This window comes from Rhizophagus irregularis, chromosome 2 (genome assembly GCF_026210795.1).
Source record: "Rhizophagus irregularis chromosome 2, complete sequence".
NCBI classification, from domain to species: Eukaryota; Fungi; Glomeromycota; class Glomeromycetes; order Glomerales; family Glomeraceae; genus Rhizophagus; species Rhizophagus irregularis.
This window is the reverse complement of record NC_089430.1, coordinates 4,131,874-4,156,827: the sequence shown is the minus strand read 5'-3', so window position 1 is coordinate 4,156,827 and position 24,954 is coordinate 4,131,874. Positions and strand designations below refer to the sequence as shown.

General features: G+C 28.5%; 6 protein-coding genes across 6 annotated transcripts; 4 read left to right on the top strand and 2 right to left on the bottom strand.

Moving 5' to 3' along the window:
* Window positions 1-1,783: 1,783 nt before the first annotated feature.
* Window positions 1,784-3,233, top strand: OCT59_012265 (uncharacterized protein; the record flags this gene model as incomplete). The annotated part of the gene is made up of 3 exons (XM_025312880.2): window positions 1,784-2,737; window positions 2,962-3,098; window positions 3,174-3,233. Exons 1-3 carry the CDS (start codon window positions 2,131-2,133, stop codon window positions 3,231-3,233), a joined length of 804 nt encoding a protein of 267 aa, XP_025188533.1. The 5' UTR covers window positions 1,784-2,130.
* Window positions 3,234-6,455: 3,222 nt separating this feature from the next.
* On the bottom strand, window positions 6,456-6,902 carry OCT59_012264 (uncharacterized protein; the record flags this gene model as incomplete). The annotated part of the gene is made up of 1 exon (XM_025323975.1): window positions 6,456-6,902. The coding sequence occupies one exon, from the start codon at window positions 6,900-6,902 to the stop codon at window positions 6,456-6,458; it is 447 nt and encodes a 148-aa protein (XP_025188532.1).
* Window positions 6,903-8,960: 2,058 nt separating this feature from the next.
* Window positions 8,961-9,364, bottom strand: OCT59_012263 (uncharacterized protein; the record flags this gene model as incomplete). The annotated part of the gene is made up of 2 exons (XM_066134341.1): window positions 8,961-9,195; window positions 9,354-9,364. The coding sequence occupies 2 exons, from the start codon at window positions 9,362-9,364 to the stop codon at window positions 8,961-8,963; spliced, it is 246 nt and encodes an 81-aa protein (XP_065989614.1).
* Window positions 9,365-12,366: 3,002 nt separating this feature from the next.
* On the top strand, window positions 12,367-14,511 carry OCT59_012262 (uncharacterized protein; the record flags this gene model as incomplete). Its single annotated transcript, XM_025312878.2, has 8 exons — window positions 12,367-12,570; window positions 12,646-12,729; window positions 12,810-13,228; window positions 13,283-13,445; window positions 13,515-13,585; window positions 13,682-13,801; window positions 13,867-14,162; window positions 14,225-14,511. The coding sequence occupies 8 exons, from the start codon at window positions 12,367-12,369 to the stop codon at window positions 14,509-14,511; spliced, it is 1,644 nt and encodes a 547-aa protein (XP_025188530.1).
* Window positions 14,512-17,543: 3,032 nt separating this feature from the next.
* On the top strand, window positions 17,544-19,157 carry OCT59_012261 (uncharacterized protein). The gene has a single exon (XM_025312877.2). It carries the CDS (start codon window positions 17,561-17,563, stop codon window positions 18,731-18,733), a length of 1,173 nt encoding a protein of 390 aa, XP_025188529.2. The 5' UTR covers window positions 17,544-17,560; the 3' UTR covers window positions 18,734-19,157.
* A 1,130-nt stretch (window positions 19,158-20,287) lies between these two features.
* OCT59_012260 (uncharacterized protein) lies at window positions 20,288-22,216 on the top strand. The gene is made up of 4 exons (XM_025323974.2): window positions 20,288-20,643; window positions 20,724-20,981; window positions 21,065-21,269; window positions 21,354-22,216. Exons 1-3 carry the CDS (start codon window positions 20,365-20,367, stop codon window positions 21,218-21,220), a joined length of 693 nt encoding a protein of 230 aa, XP_025188528.1. The 5' UTR covers window positions 20,288-20,364; the 3' UTR covers window positions 21,221-21,269; window positions 21,354-22,216.
* The last annotated feature ends 2,738 nt before the right edge of the window (window positions 22,217-24,954 follow it).

Here is a 24,954-nt window from a genome sequence, read left to right as displayed (position 1 = left end):
ATCACGTATTATATTATATTCCTTCAAAGTCCTCGGAGAAGAAACCACTTTTAATGTCTTCATTTTCAAATTTCTTATCAAATTTTGTATTGACATCTTTCTTAAGATCTTTAAATCCTATCAGATTCTATCTGAAAAATCATTCTTTTAAGGTGCCTAAAAATGTTTTGAGCGTCGCGGTCTGAATGAGCCGGGATAACAATCGACGTCATTATCTCGTGTTATGAATTTGGCCAAAATATATGAGCTTTTAATGTGACGAGATGACATATTTGATCCAAATATTTCGGAACCGATTCTGCATCTACCAAACTGATTCATCTTAACAGAAATCACTATTGAGCTCTCACTTTCATCATGTCCTTCCTATCTTCTGGGAATGATGTTTTTGTTTAGTTGATCTTGAACTACATGTAGCACATGGAAATATCCAAGTTTTCTAGCCGTCATCACTTTCATCTTTTTTTTGAGAATTCTTCAATACATTCAATTTTACGTTTTTGTGCCAATGATTTTGATGTTGAAGCGGTAGTCCCTTTAATTATTATATTTTTGTTGTTATCTGCATACCCTTAATGTTTTCTTTTTTAATTTCTCATTTAACCACCATTTCTCCTTCCTTTTTCCTGATAAAAAAAAAAAAATTTTTAAATTATTTAATATTAAATATAACATTAAAAATCATTAATAAATTATCTACCTCGTGCTCTCCTTCGTGATTGTTTTTATCTAGATGTTCACAAATGTAATCCGACAAGTTTCGCAATTCCGGCAAGGTGGCATCCTTTGTTTCGTTCGCACATTAATTGTGCACATTTTGATTGGAATATTGGGCCCCAACCTGGCTAGGTGATATCCAAACACAAGGCTCGTATCTATAATATCGTTCAAGGAGACTTTTTCAACTCATCAATCTCCTTGACATCTTTATGGCTGACTACCCGAAAAAAAATTATATCGTTTATCAATAAGGTATCCTTGATATCTTCATAGAACGAGGCAAACATATGTCTTTTCTCTAATAACTGCGTGAAAAGCTTGTACCGTAGAAAATAGGCGTCGATCTAATTTTTGCGCCGTTGTGTTCGTTTTATGGTATGTTAAAAAATATCGACACTTATAATTTATGTATATACAGTATATTTGCTTCTTATGTAACCGTAAGCAGAAGTTTAATGTTAAAGTACAACATTTTTTTGTTACTCATGGTATTTCCTCTTTCTTTTGTTTTCTTCTTACCCATTGTTCTATGAAAGAAATTTTTTTTTTACTATCAAATTTGTCACATAATGATTTGATTAATGGCGTATGATTTTAAATACTATGTATCAGCAGGTAAAACTATTTATAGTTTATTTAACGCCATTTGACTTCATATTACATGCGTAAAATATGTATGATAAGTTTTTTTTTCAACAAATCGTATTTAAGAACACAAAGTGATTTCACAATTGTATTGTTTTACTGCGCATTGATTAGTGAAATTTTTTATTTTTTTATTTTTTTTTTGATAAAAAATTTTTCTAATTTTATCTCATTAATCTTATATATATTTAAATAATGATACCAATTTCCGGACTTGATTTATTCTCATTTTCCACAAAAAGACTTTTTCCTTATTCAAGGTTGTTATATTTAGTTGTTTCCGAATTTGCCCGCCCCTGTTTACGGAATTCAGTAACTCGTGCGACGTTGACCAAATGTTCCGAATATTCCGACCATTCCGATCATTTTCTCGAATTTTTTTCTTTTCTTTGTGCACATGGAGTCTTGATTATTTAGCTTCACGAAAAAAAAAAAGAATCTTTCCATATTGAACATTTCAAATGATGCAAATTTTTTTTTTTTGTTTTGATTCGTGATACTGATACACTTACAATAAAGCTTCTTTTATTTGTACAACAAAAGTATAAAATTAGTAAGATCTTCAAAGGGGGTTTCTATATAATATTAGCTGACTAGCTGACTATCTGTTTTGATACGAAAATCCCTTTAACTTTAAATTAATCCCATCTTTTTTTTTATGATCTTATATATAGAGTCAATTTCTTTCGTAGATTTTCTAAAAAAAAAAAAATTTAACATTTTTATATATAAAAAGGATTTTTTTTTTGATTATTTGTTGTAATCATGGGTCAAAATTGTGAAATAAATGAAACTTCAATCATTCAAAATAATTCTTCTTCCCCGTCTTCTCCTTCATCACCATCCGCCATAAAAAAATCCTTTTCGTCCCGTTTAACGTATTTAATCCGACGTGACTCGACAAAAAATTCTTCTTCAAATAATAAATCATCTAGTCCTTCACAAAAACCTATAAAGATTCAAAAAACAGAAATGATATTATTAAATCAGAATGATCCAAATTATATTTCAGTAAAATCATCATTTAAAGGTCGACCACTTTCACAATCAAAAATTCTTGGGATATTTGAATTACGTATGCCAACAAAACTTGAAAAACGGCATGAAGCTTATAAAAAAAATTTAAGTAAAAGGACCGGAAAAAGTATCGAAGAGATTACTCACAGGATGTTTCATGGTACTACTTCATATTGTACACCTGAAAGATTTGTTGAAGAATTAAGTTATAGTCAAGAAAATGAGGAGGAAGAGATAAAAGAAAGGTTTCATGTTGAAAGAAAATTTTGTGAAAAAGATTGTGGCTTATGTGGAATTGTACAACAAGGAAACAAAACTAAATACACAAAAACTAAAAGTTTATTTAAGAAAAATAGTAAGTATCTTTATGGTGATACTTAGATTAGTATTAGGGTTAGATTAGGGTTAGGGTTAGAGTTAGGATTAGGGTTAGGATTATTATTTAATGGCAAAACAACTACGGTGATAAATAATTATTTGTCACTGTATAGTAACGACCATATTTAAATACTATATATATATATTATTTATATTAGTGATGCTAAAAAAATTTTTTTTTATATAATACTCATAATTTAGGAATGTGGTTTGCAAACGATCCGTGTACGTCACTTTATTATTGTAATGGCGTGGTAGTAAAATCAGTAAAGACTATGTTTGTGGTTGATGTTATAAAAAAGGCCCCGAAAGGAATTTTAATTGTAAATAAAGAAAAGGTAAGCGTATATTGTTGATTTTTTTTTTCTTGATAATATTGATTTTCAGAAATTTTTCATCTTGTTGTTATTTAGGCAACTTTACCTAGATTCTTAATATTATTTGAGATGTCAGGTAATTTCAATCGTTTTTAGAAATGCTATTATATGTTATTAAAAAAAAAAGGAAAAAGGAACGGAACGTACGTTTTAATAATATTTTGTTTTTTTTTTCCTTTTTCAATATCAGAATGTTATACATGATCTCGGGGTTTTTTATATATAGAAACATTTTTTCGGAACAATTTTTTTTTTCTTTTAACAACAAATCATGGAAAAATTCTTTTTTAAGATGGGATTTTTTTATAGATTAATAGATTATTAATTCACTTGGTTTAATTTAACCAAGAAATTTTGATCACTCATTCCATTTTGTTTATATTAATTGATCTTACAGTAAATATGATCTATTTTTTTTCTTTTTTGTAAATTTCATTCCTTTTTTTTTTATTTTCGTGTATAGTCATCATTTTTTTGATTTATGTTGTAATATAACGGTCTTTTCCTTTATTTTTTACAAATTATATTTACTGTAAAAATCCAATTATTTTTTTTTCTTCATAAATTTTTTTTATTTCTTTCTTTCATTCTTTTAATTTGCCAACCTTACCTATTATCAATGTCCTATTATAACGTCTCATATATTATTTTATTAATGTGATAGTGTGAATAAGGTGGATGCAAAGGAATTTGTGAGCGTTTTGATTGATTTTTAGTATATTATATGAAGTCCACATATTTTAGTGATTATTTTATCTATAATTCTCATATTATGAATTTTATTACATGTTTATAGGAAAGATTTTTTTTTTTTTTCTTTAAAAAAAAAAAGAATTAAATATATATAATTAATGTATATGTTTTTTAATAAATTCTTTTTTTTTAAAAAAAAAAAAATTTTAATAGATGCTTGAATTACCAAATTACATCAAAAATCGAGCACCAAGAAAGGTTCAAAAGATATTTATTTATTTAAAAAGATTTATTTATTTAGCAAGAGTTATTTATTAACAAAATGAAATGGAATCATTATAAATTTTATTTTCCCCATCGAAGAGAAGCTCCCTTTCATTCACTTCTCAAAATAGTGATTTTATAAGTGATCAGGATAGCAGGAGGAGATGAGTAATCCAATAATGGGGGTCTTCACAAAAAACGTGATTGAGATTGAGATTGAGATTTCATATAGAATTTTCTAAATTTCAATCTCAATCTCAATCACGTTTTTTGTGAAGACCCCCAATCCAATATAATCATCTACATAATAAGGATGAACTTTACTTAATAATTTTATTACACAAGTTTAAATCAAAATTTACAAAAGTTTACTAATAAAATTTCATTAATTAAATACAATATAATGTTATATACCTTATATGTAAATTCAAAATACATTATTTAGATGAATTGATATTATACTAATTACCTAATCTCTATTATAACTTATTAAGGGATGGATATTGCTTGAACAATTTTTAACTTTCTTTAAAAATCTTTTTTTTTTTAATTAATACGAAATGAATTTATGACCGTAAAAAAAAGGTAGAGATGTTTAAAATATTAACTCAAAGGATGGATATCGTTTGAATAATTTTTAACTTTTCTAAAAAATCTTTTTTTTTTTAAATAAATACGAAATGAATTTATGACCGTTAAAAAAAAAAGGTAGAATTCCGCCATGGGCTCATAATTAATAGTAAAAAATATAAAAGTTTCATAACTCCTCTTTCAGAATACTCTTTTTTGCAATAATATTGAAATATTACGAATAGTATTCTGATAGAATTACAATCTAAATTTTTTTATTTTTTGCCTGTTACATGTCTTTTTAATATACTATTAGCCGTAGGTGTGAAAAAATTTTCAAATATTAACATACCATCTTGCTTATCGAGAGTATGATACAATAAGCCTATAGGCGTTTATCTACTGTACAACTGTGCGGCTCGGATATCTTCGCAATAATAAAAAAAAAATCACAAAAAAAAAATCTCGATCAAATCCATCATAGATGTGCATAATGCGATAACAATGAATTTACTAAAACTATCGTATATCACGAGCTATAGTACCCGGGTATCTTACAAATTTCGGAGGTTTTGAACTTGTACCCGGGGCTATATTACATGGGTGGATACTATACATGGGGGAATACAAGCACATATATTTTACATATCAATCGGATATCAAAATTTAGGAAAATCTTTTTTGAGAGGATACTTACTATACATGGGGTAGTTGGGGTACTAACGTACTATGGCCCCATGATATACGATATACGATATTATCACGAAATTTATATAACATAAAATAAATAAATAAATGTTACGTAAACAAATTAATTTTGTTTTCTTCGCTTCGATTTCCTTTAAAAATAATTTCAAAGCTTTCAATCATTAAAGAACACATTTCAACGAATTTACACGATTAAAAATAATTTACAATAAATTTTTATCATTGGTTTAAAAGCTTTAATACACTTCCACTTCATAAAATTAAAAATAAAAGATCTTTTTCTTTTTCTCTTTATTAAGTATACCTTAATGTTCTTAATGATGAAAATTGCAATTTCTGTGTTATTTATACATATGAAGTGCTTAATTAATTTTCTATCTTATCAATAAATCCTTTTGGTCCTCAACTAACACTGAAAGTGAGGATAACATAATTCGATTATTAAAAAAAACTTCCCCTCTCCCTGTTCTCCAAACGAGATATAATAAGTGGAACGAGCATGTTTGACCTTAAAAAATAATATTCTAAAAAATTATGTAAAATAATACAAATGAATATGTGCATAATTGACCTATTGACTTATTGTATGTATGTGTAATAACGTGAATATGCGTTCGTAATAAATAAAATATCTAGTGTTTGTCGAACACTGTTTGACCTTATAAAATATTAAACTATTCTAAAAAATTTTGTAAAACAATAATAAAAGATACGTATAGAATGTAATATGTATAGCATAATTGACTTATTGTATGTATGTATAATATCTATAAATGGGGAATGATCTTAAAAGATGTAATTATAAATGAATGTGTAACATAATGTGCAAATGTATAGTGTAGAAATCATAACGAATGAGAAAATGTACAAACATAAAATGGAAAGTATCGTATGTTAAGTGTAATAACGGAACTAACTACGCGTTATATATATGCTAATAACGAATGAGAAAAATGTTATAATCAAAAAACGAAAAAAATGAAAAAGTGTATATATAATCTATGTAATTTAAAATAAGGAAAGAAACGAGAATATTGCTGTAGGGTACGATGAGTAACGAAAAAAAAAAAATATTTTTCAATCTTATTGAAATCCAGACGGTAAAATTGAGGATTCGAAACTATTATTATCGTTAAAATTCGTTCCGTTGTAAAAATTTTGTTCTAGATAATTACTTGTAATTTGTTGATAAGTGATTTGAGCGATTCGATTAAGAGAGTCAGTGTTATCTATCGAATTAATTCTTAACATACGATTCCGGTTTATATTATTTGCATTATTTGCAATTCCATTGAAATGATTCCTTCGCGAAGGTGATAAATCATTCCAAATAAAATTCGTTGTTAAATCAATTATATTCCGATCATAAATTTGCAATCTATGAGCTTCCCGGATTACACATTGATTTACTAAATCTTTTCCGGTTAATCTTCTACCCCATGATAGATCCGCGAGTGTTTGTACATTACGATGTCGAATGATTCTATTAAAATTTGCGAGTACATGATATTTAAACCGTTGTATGTTCATATCGAAAAAAAAAAATGTTTTGAGATGACAATTTAGGTGTAATATTTGTGGTATTTATGCATTTTTGTAATTAACGTAACTGATTAAATTTCAACACGTGAGCCTAGTGTTGTAATAATTAGTTGAACATAATAATCACTTAAAAGGAACTAAGCAATTTAAAATAATGAACAATGCTTACGATTTTATAATGTCAATAAGCCTATTGTTATAATTATTGAATTATTGCCATTTTATTTTACAACTGAATGTATCAATCAATGTGTACGCCAATGGTGAATGTATTACTTACTAGAGGCTGAAGAGGCTGAAGAAAATGAAAGGAATTTGCCCAATAATTTATAAAAACTTCTATTGTGTCAAATTTGTTAGACTACGTTTAATCATTCTTAAATGTAAATTACTTTGATTGACGCGCTATAGTATCATTAATTACACGTGTATTGAAACAAAGAACAAAAAAACAACACAAGAAAAAAAAATTTTTTTAAATAAGATTGTTTCCAAAACTAAATTTATTATATTTCTTTAATCATCCTTTTAGAATTTATTTTACGTAAACACAATGTATTCAAATAACTGTAATGTATCTAATTACTATTGTTATGTGCATTGAATTATGGTAGATATATATATATCTTTATAAAGTGATGCATTGACGTGAAGTGACATTTTTTCTTTGTTACAATTCGGATCGGGAAATGCTATGACATATGATAAATATTATAAATAGATTTTGATAAAAAAATACTGTACCACAAACCGCAGCCGCAGCAGTAGCCATTATTTACTAATTAAAATTATGAACCTTTACGATTATCTGTTAAAATTAGGATTTAAACAGAAATATAATGCTTTAAAATATAATACTTTAAAGGTAAATTTACCGTATATTCAATTTCGCTGCTCAGTTCATCTAAAAATAAATTTTTTTTTTAGGGGATTGAATACCTAGATCCTTCAAATAGATTTTTTTACTAATATTTTTCCTTATTTTTTCTTTCTTTTTTCTTTTAAAAAAAAAGAATTGTTTACTTTTTTTAATTGTATTGTAGAATTTATAATAAAGCCCAAAATAGAAATCCTTCAAAGATCACAAATTCACAATACCGACAATAAAAATAAAAATGGTAATTGGAAACTTCCGAATTTTAAAAATATTAAAAATTAATTTAGTTGATTCCTTTTAATAAATGAAAAAAAAAAGAAAGAAAAAATCTTATGAAACCTGATGAAAAAATAACAATTTCAAAGTTTTTTTTTTCGAAATTTGATTTCTTTCAGGAAATTATAAAATTTTACTACAATTTCCTGGTTACACGGGATTTGATCATCATTCCAGTCGACTTTATAATCGAATATATACACGTCAAATAAAGTACTGCTTTATGGAAAATAGTTGTCCCTTCAATACTCCTTATACTGAATAATAAAAAATTGTGTAATTGAATTCGAATTTAACGTTTACCGTATTTTGCGAGCCATAGTACCCGGGCCGGGGTATGGTACATACTTTAGGAGGTTATATCCGGGGTATATTACATGAAGCGCTTAGGGGGTACAGGAATTTATATTGCGTAATTTATTTCCTAGTATTATACCCTGGGTATTTTACAAATTTTGAAGGTTAAAAATCGAATATCTCCCTGCAAAATATCCGGATACTTTAAAAAACCAAAAAATAAATTCATATAGGGTACTGTACATTGTGGCCCGCAAAATACGTTAATATTTCATTATATATATGTGATTTATGTTGTCCTCTTCTTTGATTTTGATTTTTGAATATGTAGATCTACTTCAAGTTCTTCTACTTTTCGCTTAAGTGTTATTTTCCAATTGAAGGAATTGGATTTTCACATTCAATTTTTTGTGATATTATTTTCTAGGGTAACGTCATAAATTTTGGACTAATTCATTCTATTATAAAAAAAAAAAATTGGCTAAAATAAAAAATATAATTATCAAGATCTTACCCAAAGTGCAAGGTTTGTAATATTGATTGATTTTTTTAACCAAAAGTACTATGAAATCAAGTAATACATAGTTTATACCTCATTATTGACAAAATCTTTTAAGTTTTGAATTTGGTTCGATAAATTGAATTCGTAAATCATATTCAGATGATTCTTCGGTAGGTTTGGGGTTTGCAATAGGTTGGAGATTTTGCACCTGTTCTTCGGTAGATTTGGAGAGGGTACAATTGACTGGAGATTTTGGTTTTGTTGCGTCTGTTCTCCTGTTGGTTCGGGAAGCTCGATAGGTTGGAGATTTTGATTTTGTTAATCCTGTTCTTCATTTGATAAAGTAAAAAAGTGGTTAAATTATAACATAAGGTCAAAAGCGGAAAATACAATGAAAAAAAACTTACCTTAATCCTTAAGGTAATTAATTTTGATTCTTTAATGTGTTCTTTTGAACCTAATAATACCCTTCGGACCTTCAAGTTACTTTCCCTTCATTCTATCATAAATTCACTTACACTTTTATGAGTATTGAAATGAACGTGCGCGTAGCTATTATCCATGATTGAATATATCAACCATTATTAATTATAATTACCCATTGGTCTTCTTTTAATTTACGTGCACAAATGGAAAGTTTTGTTCCAGTCTTGTATCTTGAATTGCACCTTCAAAATATCTAGGATTATCTGAATTTTTATCTATTATGAAGGAAGATACATAACCGTTTCTTCTCCCTTCATAAAAACTTTTTCACCCCAAAAAGAGGTCGCATTCACTTCACTTTCACCGACGATTATCTCACCGACAGACGTTTCACAGGGTCATCTCACCGACAAGGGAATTTAGGATTAAAGTTAGGGTTAGGTAAGAAAATTAGGGTTGTGATTAGGTTAGGGTAGGATTTCGGTGAAATGATTGTCGGTGAAATGAGCCAGACCCAATTAAGTTACATTGATTTCTTCTTTATATCAGCTTACTTCAAGAAATTCGTATAGATTAATTAAGGGTTTATGTGTCTTGGACACAATCATCATTTCAATTTTAGTAAATATTGTAAATATTGCTATAAAAAAAAAAGATAACGAAAAATTATAATTAAATATTATGAAATTAGAGTTAAAAAAATTTAAAAAAATTCCACATAAAGGACCTTACGATAAACTTATAACGTAATTAGTGCAGTATTTAGGTGCATTGCTTAAGTATTTAAGCAATTGGTAATGTATTACATTACATAAGAAATAAAGAAATACCATTCGGGATCATCTGGTATAAAATCCTTCAATCCTCATGAAATAATTCCTAAATAGCTTATTTTTTACAGAATAATTATTATTTACTTATAGTTGAGCGTACGTAGTAAATATTCATATATTTGAATGAATCAAGTCGTAAATATAATTAATTAAGCAAGGTTATCTTATTTTTACTCTGTCATTTCTGAACACTCTTTCCTATCATTTTTACAGTAACTTCATAACTTATCAAGCGATCAAATGTAACATGTCACAATATATTATTAATTTTTCCGAGTTAAAGTTTAGGTTTTTTTATAAGTACAAAAATGATCTAAATAGAGACGACGATCTTCGATCTTAATCTCTAAAAGCTGTTCTCTCTCTTAACGACAATCAAAGTTATTAAAATAGATTTTAAAGTTAAATAGCTCTTAATAAACTCCATTAGTTATCCATTAGATACGGATTATCGACAACCTAATTCTTTAAATAAATCCGATTTGTGGACAATCTCCGTTTTACTTGCTTATATTCATATATCTTTTTTTCATTACATGATTATATAACTCATGTAAGCCATTCCTATAATAGAGATATTATTTAAACCTGTTATCAAGCTCGTTGAAAATGCTAGTATGATGCATAACATTTTTATGTAATTTAGGTTATGCTTTTTTTAGATTAGCTTATAATGATGTCTATAAAAATTTTTTTGACAATGGGAAAAAAACTTCTTTCCAAACAAAAAAGTGAGCTGATCACGTATAACAGATGCCAAATATGATGTTAAAAAAGCGAATAAAAAATAATTATAAAATACTGTAATTTATTATCTTTTAAAATCATTAATGCTATTACTGCAAATTTAAATAATGATTTTTGCAATCAATGCGTTAGATTCTAGCCTTTCTAGTCCTATTCTTACTTCCTAAAAAAAGAGTGGCCCTAAAAAAAAGAAAGAAGAAAGAACTACCGGTTAAAAGAAATAAAAGAAAAAAATCAATCCATTGACTGATAAAAAAAGCAATTCTAAAAAAAGAAAAGGTAGTAAAAGCACCTATCAAGACGTTTCTAGTTCCACTTCCTTAAAAAAGCGGTCATAAAAAAAAAGAAAATACGAAAATAAAGTTCCATATACCGAGGCATTTCTAGTTTCATTCCTAAGAGACCAATAGACAAAAAGACGTAGAAATTTACCGGAAATGTGAAAGAGCAAAGAAATAAAAGGAATAACATGATGCTGGGACTCGCATTAAATGGCCTAAGATTCAAGTGTAGGCATCAACCAAACAAAGAAACTTTACATAGGACGCAAGCACTATACACCAAATCACCCGAAGATAATATTACTCTAGTTGAAAAATAAAGGAAAATGTAGAGGGTCGCGTACTCTCTCCTCTTCGATAACATCACACATTTCATTTACTTCTCTAGCATTTTTCCACTTCTGTGAAAAATCGCCCATATCGCGCGCTAATTCGAAGTTTTGAATAAATCCACATCTTTCAATAACAATGTCAAACGCAATCGTTAATTCATTAAGAGAACTGCTCTTAATTGAGATTACCCGATCTTGTATAAAAGAAATGCTTAGATTCTTGGAACTTAGAAAAAAGTGGTAGCTATGGAAGAAAATGCTGAGTTCAAGACCAGAGTTGTAAAATTGGAACAACTTTTACTATAAGAAAGTCCCCAGATTCGTAAGACGCTGTCACTTATCATCTCCAATTGAAACTGCAGAGCTTATTTCAAAGTCATTATGCGATAGCAAAAGGGAAGTCCCAAGGCGTGGTAACAATACTCCTCTCACTATTTTTTCATGTTTTTGAAACACGTCGCATAACTATTCCGGAATCCAAGCCTTTAGCAAGTAATCGACTAAAGGGCTAATAGGTTCTAGACACATCAGTTAAGACTGAAACTTTGAGCATAGGCCCTGAAGTCGTTACGCGATAGCAAGGGGGAAGTCCCACGGCGTGGTAACAACACTCCTCTCACTATTTTTCATGTTTTTGAAACACGTCGCACAACCATTCCAGGATCCAAGCCTTTAGCAATTGATCAACTAAAGGACTAACAGGCTCTAGATATGCCAATATGGAGAGAACGGATGGTTCGCGTATAATTTTGATTGACGATCTTGATAAATTATTGATACTTTTGATGATTGGCTAATGATCACCTGATGTATACACGTCTCCTCATTTCCTCATTTCCTCATAGGGATTCATAAAAGCGCGTCCCAGGAATATCTGAAAAATGCCCGACTCGGCAAAGGTGAAATTCGTGCAAGAAAACTTAGCAAAGTTTAGTATAATCACTTTTTTCAAAAAATACAGTTACTTGCATAGCTCTCGCAATGCCGCCCAGGAAGATCTTAGAAAATGTTTAGAAATTATCAGTCACACTGGTAAAGCCAAAGAAGCAAATATTGCGAAATCGTACCTGGCTAATAATCTAGACGTAAGGCACTAATAATATAGGTATTGGTCTTTATTGCCTACTATTATGCTCATGTTGCATCTTTATATCATATAGAATATGTTTAAATCCAAGCTTGCCGAGGATTTTTGGCGGAAACTTGAGTTAGGACAATTAGAAGAAAAAGTAAAATTCTCTAAGGCTGGTAATCGAAACCGAAATAGTTTTCATACCGTCCATTAGATAGAAAAAACTATTTAATACTTCACTCTGTAATCTAGGAAAAACATAATAAGACACTTATAATTAACGTTTATCGGGAGCACGATGCTATTAGTGGCCTAGTGACCTCTGAAACCGAGGGCTTAAGCCAACAACACCGTGTATCTTCTTCTAATGATGACGTCCTTTCCGAATTTTCCAATGATAAAGACCTTTCCAATGATAACGGCCCTTCCAATGACGACAACCTTTTCAATAATGACGATAATGATTATCTTTCCAATGATAACAATGATGACTTTTCTAACGGAGGGAAAGATAAAGAATATGAAGGTGACGTGGATGTTACCGACCTACGTGAGCCACATGTGATGAAAGCTGAAACTGGAAAAGAATTAACTTCAGATGAATGGGCGGAAGTACATGCGTTAGTGGAGAGTTATCGATTAAAAATACCGAAGACGAGGTGTTTATACAAGTAAGTTCATTTTTATTGTTCAATACTATCAAAACTTAAATTGACATTTTCTAGTCCACTTTTTTACCACATTGTTGACCATTCAGGTCAACACGGACCAACCACAAAATTGCTTAATCGATATATGTCATCGATGCGCCGGTCACTGCCTAACGTGAGCTTTGATTTACCAAGTCTTTCAGATGGCCAGGATAAATTTTTTGATGAACTATTTGCTGTAATTATAACATTGCATCTCCTTGAGGTCTTTAATTGTGAAGACATTTGCTAAGATATAATAATATAGGCAGAGGATCTACAAGATATTCGCGCGAGTACGCCTGAACAACGAACTGTCAAGAAATTGGTTTATAGGATGTGAGTTGACATAAAAAGTTTTATCAGTTTTATTAAAGATGATGACATCTAATTATTTTACCATTATTATTTTACCATCATTATTTTTTCTTTTAGCAATGATGCGATAAATTGCCCAAACAAAGACGTCATCTCAGAATATGAACATACCATGCGCAATGTGATCCCATTCATTGACGCATCAATCAGAGATGTGCCTGATTACGTTATACAATAGTGAGTTGGCTCTTGATAAGTTATTACATATAAAAGAAGCTAATTCTTCATATATAATCCATTAGTTTTGAAAGTACACTTCGCGCCACGGCAATACGTCGTAACTCGGGTGGAGACCCCACAGAGCGTGCACGAATGGGATATAGAGTAGATGTGCTTATCAAATTTAATGGCCTTCATTGGAGTCCTGACCTTGGATGTGGAGAGGTATCAGGTGGACTTCCGAGGTGCACTTCTGCTAAAGAGTGGATGGATACCCTTAAGCTCGGGTGGGAATTGCGTGATGTGTGGGTCTTGACCCAAGATCAGTTAAATGGAGTTGATGCCAGTGCTTTAGTCGTGTGGGGCTTTACTGTTGTTGGTAAGTGATAAGTTTCAGCCTGACATATTTATTTTCTTACTAATTATATCGTGTTTGATTAGCCCGCACAATTCGCATTTACGCACTCACAGCTGCTGGCGGTTTGTTCCATCTTATACTTGCTTACGAAGCACCTATACCATCATCAAGATGGGACATATGTAACACCAAAATCGCTTATTGCACCATGTTAGGATTTTTGCAAAAGTTGGACGCTACCAAGAAGATGCTCATCAATCTGAACAGCGAAAGAACAAAAATACTATGCACCGGAGTAAAACGGAAGAAGATGTCTGCTTTGTTTTGTTCTCCACCAATTACAGGGTCACCAGCTAAAAAAAAGAAATAATAAAATTTGTTTTCTGTAAACTGAATAGTTTCGTTAATGTTGTGTAATAATGATCTTTTTGAGAACAAAGAAATTCTCTGCGCCACAAAACGCCGTTGCCTGCGAGCTCAATTGTACCCGCCCACATAGGATTTATAATTTTTGCATGGTGTGTGATATGCATCGGAATAATATAAAGAGTTTTTTGCCTAGTATATTTGGAAAGATACCTGTAAGTAAGTTACACATATTTGACAAAGATGTTTAACATATTAACCAAAGAACCATTATTAATGTTTCTTTTTTTAATAATTTATTTAAAGGTTTTGCTATTTTAAAAAAATCTTAAATTTTTATTATAACTGTAATATATATTTATCTATTTTTCTTTATTATATATTTCAGAAATTCTATATTAAATAATATATTACAGTTCTTTTTAATATTTTATTTACTATTAATATTAGTACTCTTATTATTAATGTAAAATTTTTATAATTAATAAAAACTAAGATTTTCTTTTTATTAATTTTTTTGATAAAATCTTGACTATTTTATCATTCTAAAATTTTCCAATAATTTGTCTATTTTTAATAAAAGTAATTTAATACTGTTACTATTTTAATTTTCTATAATTTACAAAAGCCTATAACTTTTCTTTTTTTCCTACTAGTTGATATTTTTAAGGTTAAATATGAAAAAATATAAAAAATATGGAAATATTTGGAATTGATTAATTTTTCATATCTTTTAAATCATTAATTCTGTAACTTTAAGTAATAAAAACGTAACAAATCATATCAATTTTAATATCTTATTTTAGTATATTTTAATTTTTAGTTGTTATTATACTGAATTTATTCATCATACTTTTTTTTACATTTATCTTATATAAATACAATAGATTTTTTAATAATTCAATAATTAATAATGATTTATATAAAGTAGTTATTTTGAATTTTATATTTTTAATAAAATAATTATTAAATGGAAAGTTTAAATGTATTATGTATATGATTTTTTTTTTAAAAAAAAACATAAAATGAAGTGTCTTAACAATAAATTATATGATTTATATACGAATTATGGTAAAATAATTACCAGGTGGGCCATGAATTAATGCGTTGCTGTTTACAGTTGTTTATAATAAAAATTGGTGCTTGGAGGCACGTTAAATGATCAAAATTAGTATAAATTTAAAAAAAAATTATATTTTTCAGGAACTCGCCTGGATCCGCTAAATTCCCTCCTTGGAAATGCTTCCATTTTACCAATTGCCACTTTATAGCTTCGCTATTACCCCTGATATTTTTAATCATTATCGAAAAATAATAAAAATGGACTTGAACAATTATTGTTTTTTAGCGATTAAGACAAATTTATTATAAATTATTTTTTTTTTTACTGACAAAATTACCCTTAAGGGAGCAGTGCTTTGTTTAAAAAATAATATCAACGACTCTACTAAACATAAAACATTCCTAACTGAACCACACCACCCGGCTAGCAGATGTTCACAATGAGCATATATTATAAACATTAAGTATATATAGATTTTATATACAGTATTTAAATCATTTAATCCTATTTTCAAAAAATTCATGAATATCTAAACATATTCCCGATATAATATTCCTTAGATTTCGCCCATCAACTAATTTTATAATTCATTTACTTCTTCATCTTCGATCACATTTCTTGAGGAAATAATTCCATTTATTGATAGTGTATCTCTTAATCAGAAAATATTTTCCTTTTCATTTTTAAACTTCACTACGATGATATAATTCTTGTAATTCTGACAGACTACAGAAGATTTTGTGAATTAATCGACTAACATTAACAAACATTATATTCGAAGGTTATATGATCATCACTCTCAAAGGCTATCTTGAAATGCAAGTAGATTGCTTTCCAATTTCGTCCAAGAATTAGAGAATCCTGCTCGGTTTCTCTTGATGTGATCCTGGTTAATGTTAATTTTCTCATCCCTTGTTCTCCAAACAATATGAAGATCTATTTTTACATGACAAAGTCATTTACAATTTCGAGAAACGAACACATCATTTTGAACATCAACTTTGGGACTGAATACCCTTTTCAACAATCTTGATGAGAAAGATTCTCATCGCATCTATTAATATATCAAGCATATAGAAGGCCCGTCGATATAATGATAGGTGTCGTAGATCTAATATGGCAGTCTATAAAATAACACAACAAACACATACGAAAGCTGCTTTGCAGTAGTTTTTGCAAATTTGTTCAGGTAGATAGGAAATGAAGAGTTTGTAAATGATCTTGAAAGTGATGATTTAAATGTCAAGTTCCTTAACATAACTCAGCGATTGAAGGCATTGTAGTGAAATTAACTCATAATCTTGTGGGTATAGATAATTTACTTATCATATATAATTCGTTCAAAGTATAGTCCAACGTCTTATATAAACGATCGTGACGTACTCCAGTATGAAATGCCAGAGAAAGGTTAGAGACGAAAATCCCAAACAAAACACCGGTATGAATATTTTTCCGACATACTTCTCTTATTCCTTCTTGAACTAGTTTCTTTTAGATACGAAGTGCATAGTTTACGAACTAATTAGATAATTTGTTTTTCAGGCTAAGCACGAAATATTTTATTCATATGAAACGGTTTATGTAAAGATAGCCCACAAGCATTATCACTTGTAAAATTAAGTCTATGTACTACAATAAAGCTGACGAACATATATGTGCATTTACAGTACAACCTGACACAAAGACACAAATGTAAATCTCATATGTATAGAAGTATTAAAATAGTTTTTTCCCTTTCACTACTTACCATTTGTGAAATACTTCGATTATCGGCTGATCCTTTACTTTTTTGATAGTTTTAAATGTGACAATTGATCAGGCCATGCCTCCTATTTATTCCTTTATTTATTTATTCAACCCCTCAGGTGATACCAAAATAATTAATTTATTTACAGTTGGGAATTACTATTCCGAACCGAATGTTCCGTTCAATGACTTATATAAAAGATACCATTTTTCTATATTTTCTCCTCATTTATTTCATTTTATCATGGAATTACGTCAAATAATAAAAGTAATAAAAAATCATTTAACTCATCATGAATCATTTATAGCAAATGAATTGGTAAAACAAAATCCACCAAAATGGTATTGTAAAAATAAGAAATTAATATACGAAATGGCTACCCCTGAAGGGGCAGATTCATTTCATGGTAAATTGGAATATACAAGATGGGAAGAATTTCCTTTACCGAAATCTTTTAAAGGTGAAAGTGATAATCCTCAAGGGGGAAAAGAAATGAAGATTGAAGTTAAGAATGATGTATTTGATTATTCGTCACCTGAAGACAATAACACGGTAAATTGGTATATTAATTTTGCGGATAAACATGTATTTGGATATTATGGAGGAAATTTATTCGCGCAAGATGAAAGTCAATGTTTAGAACATCCAGTATTATGTTCACTTCGAGATTATCTTGTAAAAGGAGATCAAGAGAGTTGTTTTACAACAGCACGTCCAATTCTCACTAAAGATTCAATCTCATCATCGTTTATATCAACACCAATATTAGTTAGAGGAGTAGAAAGAAAAGTACAAGTAAAAACTGATGTTAATAAAAATGAAAAACGACCATTTGGATTATATGGAAACCAATTTGCACATGCATCACCTGAAGCCATTAAATTAGCGACAACAATATATGATAAAAGAATTGATCCAAAAACAGGAAATCCTTATTATTCTAATATCATTGCTATTGAAGCACCAAAACATGGACATGGAAAATATACTTTTAATACTATTAAAAGAATATTGGCTACCGGCTATTCAGGATTTCTTGCTGCCAAATTTGAGAGTTTGGTAGAAAAAGGAATACTTGAAAGAAATCATGAAGAGAATCAAGAACATACTAAAATAAACATCAACGAAGAAGAAAGTGTACCAAAACCGAGAGTGATTATTCATACAGGAAATTGGGGATGTGGTGCTTATGGTGGTAATATTACTATTATGTCTTGTTTACAAATTGCGGCTGCTCATTTAGCTGGTATTGATAAAATTGTTTATCATGCCATGGGTAATCAAGATGAATTTAATTCTGGTTTGCAAATTTATAATGAATTAATTAAAGATGTAGAGGGTGATGTTAAAATTGATGACTTTATTAAAAATGTCGAATTGAAAGATTTCCAATGGGGCCTTAGTAACGGGACTTAAAAAAGTAGAAAAATATTTATTGTTATTCATTTATTACCTTTTTAGTTATTTATGTATCGGACTGAATTCCGGTTGTAAACATGCTTCTTACAAATTGAATGTTGTACAAACAATCTTTAATTAAATACTCCAAATTTCATCATATACTGAGTCATAAACACAAACAAAAATGTAAGATACAGGTCCAGATTTTTTGTTTTTTTCTTTGAAAAAAAAAAAGTAGTAAATTTTTTAAAACATTATTCCGATACTATTTATACTTTTTTGGATTTCCAATCAAATTTTGAATGATATGGAAATTTTTTTTGTAAAAGATCTTCGGATTTTCGACGAGTCAAAAAAATAAACACTATAATAGAAATATTACTCTTTATATGTTAATTTTTTTTTTTAACAAAAATAAAAAAAGGTAAAGATGACATCCAATCATATTGTATGCAATGTCAGTCAACATGTAAGGGATGTTTTGTGATCAGTTTCATATATTTTTTGTTCATTCTTGAAACTAAACTAGTAATTTTCCGAAATAAAAAGTGATCTACGTTAAGGATATAAAGCAAAAGGAAAGAAGTAAAAGTAATTTTTTTTAAAGTTAAAAATATCTGGGGAAAGACTAAGCGATTATTTGAAAGGATGAATGTGATCTTCTCACGGTAGATTAATCTATTTGGTTTATATCTGCAATGGGTATTGTTTGAAAATATTGTTCATTTATTTTTATTTGTGCTTGCATTTTTTAATTATATAGTTAGCTACTTTCCTTAGCGAAGCTGACGGGTGTCAATAAAAAATTTCCTGTCAAATGTACATACAGTATATTTATAACAAGTTATTATAATTTTTTTTTTTCCTTTTCATCATAAAAGGCGTAAAAAATTAAGGTTTTATTTTACGCCCCAAAATTTATATATTGATAACTTAAATTATTTATTGAGAAAATCAACAGGAAATATTACTGGTAATCATCCCAACGCACATTTATTGATATATTTTTAGCTTAAAACCCCATTGATGATCTTATGACATTTTTAAACAACATACAAATCGATGGAGAACGGGAAAACATCTATGAACTATGAAATTTATTTTATTTACTTTATTCTCTGAGCTGATAAGGGACAAAGAAATAAATATTGGCTGTTCCTATTTTACCTTCTATTATTATTTTAAACAAGGTACTACATTAAATGACGTAGTTAGAAGTCAACGGACTATTATATAACCCAAAATATAGCGCGCAATGTATTTATAGTTTATACTTCTCCTGTAAATTTCTATCCAATTTAAGTTTAATTCAAGTTTATCAGTTTGTGTTAGATTATCCAATTACTCCATACGGAAAACTTGCTTTTTTTTAATAAAGTATAAATATAGGAAGCGTGTTTTTCAAGTTTTTTTTTTTTTAAAAAAAAAAATTAAAAAAAAACAAACGAAACTTATCTATTATCGTTTTAAAATTTTTTTACGAACTAAAGCCTTTTAAGTTCTAGTGAAAAAATTTTTTTTTTTTTTTTCATATAAATAGATTATACCTATTTTTTTTACAATTTATTTATTTATATTTTTTGTAACGGTTTTCTTTTTTTAACGAAAAAAAAAAGGTTTCTTTTCTCTCTCATCAGAAATTCATTATGGGTGGTTGTATTTCTTCTTCTTCACAAAAGCAAGCAAAACTAGATGTTGGTATTAGTTCTGCAACATACTCACAAACAATAAATAAAAAACCTGTCAACAACCGTTTTCACGAAAATGATAATGTAAATGGTTCTCCTACTAATAATAATGCTAAAAAAGCTAAAGTTGTTAAAAAACAAAAAAAGAAAATTCATAAAGGTCTTATCGGCCTTCCTTCTAATTTTCAACATACCGGTCATATCGGTATCACCGAATTGCGTAGTGGTAAAGTTGACGTAAGTGTTGTAATCCACAATTAAAGTTAAAAGTCCTCATCAAAATTTTGTTTTCTTCTAATTTGTTTTGTTAATTTTAGCCCGAAAAAATTAAAAATCAAATGGCTGAAGTTGCAGCTGCTCTTAGTTTAGAAGGTTTGAATATAGGATCCACAATTCCATCAGCTAATGATACCAATACCAATAATAATGATATCAAGAATCATGAAACTCCCACGCTTACGTCTATTTCCTCAGAACAACAAATTGTTACTGATAATAATAATAATATTAATAATAATAACGATAATAACAATAGACCAATTTCTCTTCAAAATGAATCTCTATTTAAAGTTAAGGTAAATTAATCCTCATTAATCCTCAATTAATGAATGCATTAACTAAAAGAGAATATGACAAATAAAATTTCTTTTCTTTGCAGAGAAAACCAACTTTAACACCAATTTCTTCGCCAGTGCAGCAACAACGGCAATTACCATCTTCTACATTAAATCCTGTAGTTGATCCAATGACTGAAATCGTTGCTGCACTGAAAATGCCAATTGATGGAAATTTTGATCAAAAATTAGTGGTTTAACGCTTCTTTTGTAAATATGATATTAATGGTCATATCTTAATTAATTACGGTATGTATATTAAATTAACAACTAGTTATATAAGTTTATTTATATTCGCAATACTAATTTAATTTTAAATTCTTATAAAATTAGAACTTTATTTTATTCACCTATTTAGTTTAATATATTACGATATTTTATATTTAAGTGTTAAAAAATGCTACATATATTTAGCCAGAACGGCTGAACAAATGAATTCCAACGAACTAGCAAATTCAGATAGAGTGTATTATTAATATTCTTATTCGAGTATTTTTTTTTTTTGAAATTTAGGTTATCTTGGCATGACAGAAAATAGGGTGTATTTATATCTATTTCTATCTATTTGGATTACTTCTTTTTTGCTTTTTTTTTTGTTTATTTTAACGCATTTTTCATTATTCTCTTTATTCCCGAGGTGTACATTATTAGCTAGTATACTGCGTATACTAATGAAAAAAGTAAATTATGATATTTCCCTCGGATCTCATCAATCATTTTATTTTTCACACGCTATGAAATATTATTAAGAAAGCTTACCTATTTTTCTTTACACATGACGTTAATCCTCTTCGCTTTTTTAATTAAGGAAATAAGGAAAATTGATTTCTCCTTTTTTCTATGACTACTAGTTTTAGATGTTAGCGCTTAGTCAAGTAGGTTTATAGGTGTTTAGTTGTCAGGCAAGTGTTAAATCATTGTTCCTAGATCTAAAATTTTTTAATTCTGATGAAAGGTCTTTTTTTTTTGAAAAGAAAAAGATCATCACTTGTTGAAAAAAATTTGTTATTAGAAAAGAATACTGAAAAGTGAGAATTTGGTACCATTAATAAAAATTGAACCATATCTGTTTAACCGAAATATTAGAACATTTGTTTAAAATTATATAATAAATCATAAATTAGTGTTATATTCTATTTCAGATTAACTTTAATGAGGATAAATCAAATAAATATTGTTTTAAATTTAACAAGCCTAATAACTAATATTAAATATTAAATATCACTGTGATTATTAAGGTCAGACCAATTAAGAAGTGTGTTTAACATGATATGTTTCAAACAATCTAAAGAAGGATATTAAACAATAATAAGTGAATTGAACAAACATAATTTTAGCCAGAATTATCCTTTAATTTCTGCCATAAAATGTTCATACAGTATCTAATAATTTGTTGTATTAAGTTCATAAACTTTGAAAAATTCAAATAATAATGAGAAATTACACTTTCTTAAAATAAATTCAAATTTTATCTAATCTCTTGTATATACAAGTTAAAAAGAATAAATGGTGTGAATAATTTTCTTTTACATGAAATTAGCATATATTATCTGTTATATAATAATTAATGAATCATTATAAAATTTACGTTGTTCAAAGAACCATTATGTTAAACATACTATTTGGCTTGGTCCAGCCTAAATAACATGAGTACAACACTAGATTTAAATAATTTAAATTAAGTAGTTTGCAAAATTACGTACTACAGTTGAAATTCTTATCCTACATATCCCTGTTTTGATATCTACTATCTAGTGATTTGGTAGATAACATCTCGATGAGATGGTAGTAAAATCGCATTTCTAGAATCAATATTAACCGAGTTATCATGAAGAATATTTTATTACACATTATTTGTAAGTTAATGAGATATCAGAGATGTTTGTTAATTCCTATTGGTCACCAAGTATTCCCAATTACCAGGATATCAGTAATCAGTCTTCGAGATCTTAGTGATTTAACACTGATTTAACTTTAAATTTCAACTAATTATTAATCGGTCAGTTGACATTACTAATTATATATCAGATATTTTTTTTTTAAAAAAAAAATAATGATAGGGTTAAATTTGTAATTAATTTCATTTTTGCAAAAAAAATGCATAGTTTTCTCTATATTTTATATAAATTCTTTGTCTTTTTCTTACATTTTAAAACTTGTTTTATTAATCAATCTTTATTAAATTAAGATTATGTATAAATAAACAATCTGACCAATATTATATTTAACAATTTTATTGCATCTTCTATATGTTCAGTTTTAATTCTCGTTAAAAGAACTAAAGTTAAAATTAAACATAATTATCAATTTTATATTAATAAGTTTCAAAATTATATAAAGGGTTATATTAATTTTTCCTTTACAATTATCATTATTAGTTTGAAAATAAAATAATCTCCGTTTTACAAAATCGAAGAATATCATATAAATAGTGTCTTAACTCCAAGATCAACCACCTAAGCCGAAGTCAATCTGGCAATTCTAAACAATTTCTGAAACCATTTCACGACTTGTCCATTACAGTAAGGTCTTAAGCTCTGGTAAACACCTAGGCTGAAGTTGTTGATGAGTAGTCCATAAAGAGTTTTTTGTATATACAAGAAAAAGTGATAAGCAAACTAAAATAGTAATCCCTAAGCAAAATTTTCTAACGAAAACAAAAAGTTGCGTCACCAATCTAGCGCAGAAATTATGTTAATAGCTCGGTTCGTCAAATTTTTCGATTGTTTACAGAAAAGGAATAATTTATTGTATTACGGTAAAAAAAGTGGATTAGGAAATAGATTTTCTTTTTGATCGTTTTGAAAGTTGAAATAGCATAAATCTCTCGTGGGTTAAATCTAATCCTGCGCCAATTAAACCCTGACGCAGCTGTGATTCGAGCCAAAAAAACTTTTTTGAAGTTTTATAGTTTGAAATGCATTCCTTGTATAAATTCGCTTTGTTCAATATATTTTTGCTTATCGTTTGAATGCGTATTAATACGTCGTTGATATACCCCTGAAACATCTCAGCGTTAAATCGTAAAATATTTGAATATTTTGAAAATTCTGAACACGGAAATATATTTGGAGGAATTGGACTACCTTAGGTTTCTCTTAATATTTTACCTAATCGATAAAATCTTCTTCAGGTCGTATATTCTGCAAAGCAATTTTCATTTGGTGACGCAACTATTTGCTTAAATACTAATTTAAAAATTACTCTCGTCAGATTACATTGTCCGATTATGAAACTGTTTCAAAGTACAGCAAAAGGCCTTCACGTCACTTACTATTAAGTTGAAAAAAGTAAAAAGAATCTTAAGTATTCGTTTTGTCAACTAAACCGAACACGGTAATTGAAATTATAGTCTATATTTGTACAATTTTGGTTTCCGAAATTTCATATTTTATGTAGCAATCACGTTTTAACAAATCAAGTAAATAAATTTTCACTGCCGTTGGTCGCCGTGCTTTCTTCAATAACATGGTGAGACTGAAATTTGGCAATACTATTGGCAATCTTTGCGACCGGATCAAGGTAAATAAGTTTCTTTTACCAGTAATGTCTTTGCTTTATTAATTGATTATTATCTTAGGCAATTTTTGTCAATTTTTACAAGCGCAATAGCTTTTTATAAATCGGGTTACTCATTAGGACATTCAAGTTGTCGACCATTAATATTTTAAACGCCTTTTAGGCAATATTGTTACTGTTCTTGCAAGATGTTATCACGGCAAGTATGATTTACAAATAAAGACCGTCTTAAGGTTGAAAAGTCATTCAAAGTTCCAACCATCGAGGTGATAATTCTATAGAGCAAAGAAATTATCAGAATTTTCGGTATGAGAAACACGCTTTTCTGGAGGCATGTTATTTGACTTAATGAATAGATCGCCTAATTCATGAGCAACAATTTTTCAACAATATAATCGTCAAATTGTGGTATCTT

Bases quoted from the DNA above. Each gene is read 5' to 3' on its own strand.
- OCT59_012260 (XM_025323974.2), top strand. From the start codon at position 20,365: ATGGGTGGTTGTATTTCTTCTTCTTCACAAAAGCAAGCAAAACTAGAT. The intron at 20,644-20,723 runs GTAAGTGTTGTA...TGTTAATTTTAG, and splicing joins TGCGTAGTGGTAAAGTTGAC to CCCGAAAAAATTAAAAATCA. The intron at 20,982-21,064 runs GTAAATTAATCC...TTTTCTTTGCAG, and splicing joins AATCTCTATTTAAAGTTAAG to AGAAAACCAACTTTAACACC.
- OCT59_012261 (XM_025312877.2), top strand. From the start codon at position 17,561: ATGGAATTACGTCAAATAATAAAAGTAATAAAAAATCATTTAACTCAT.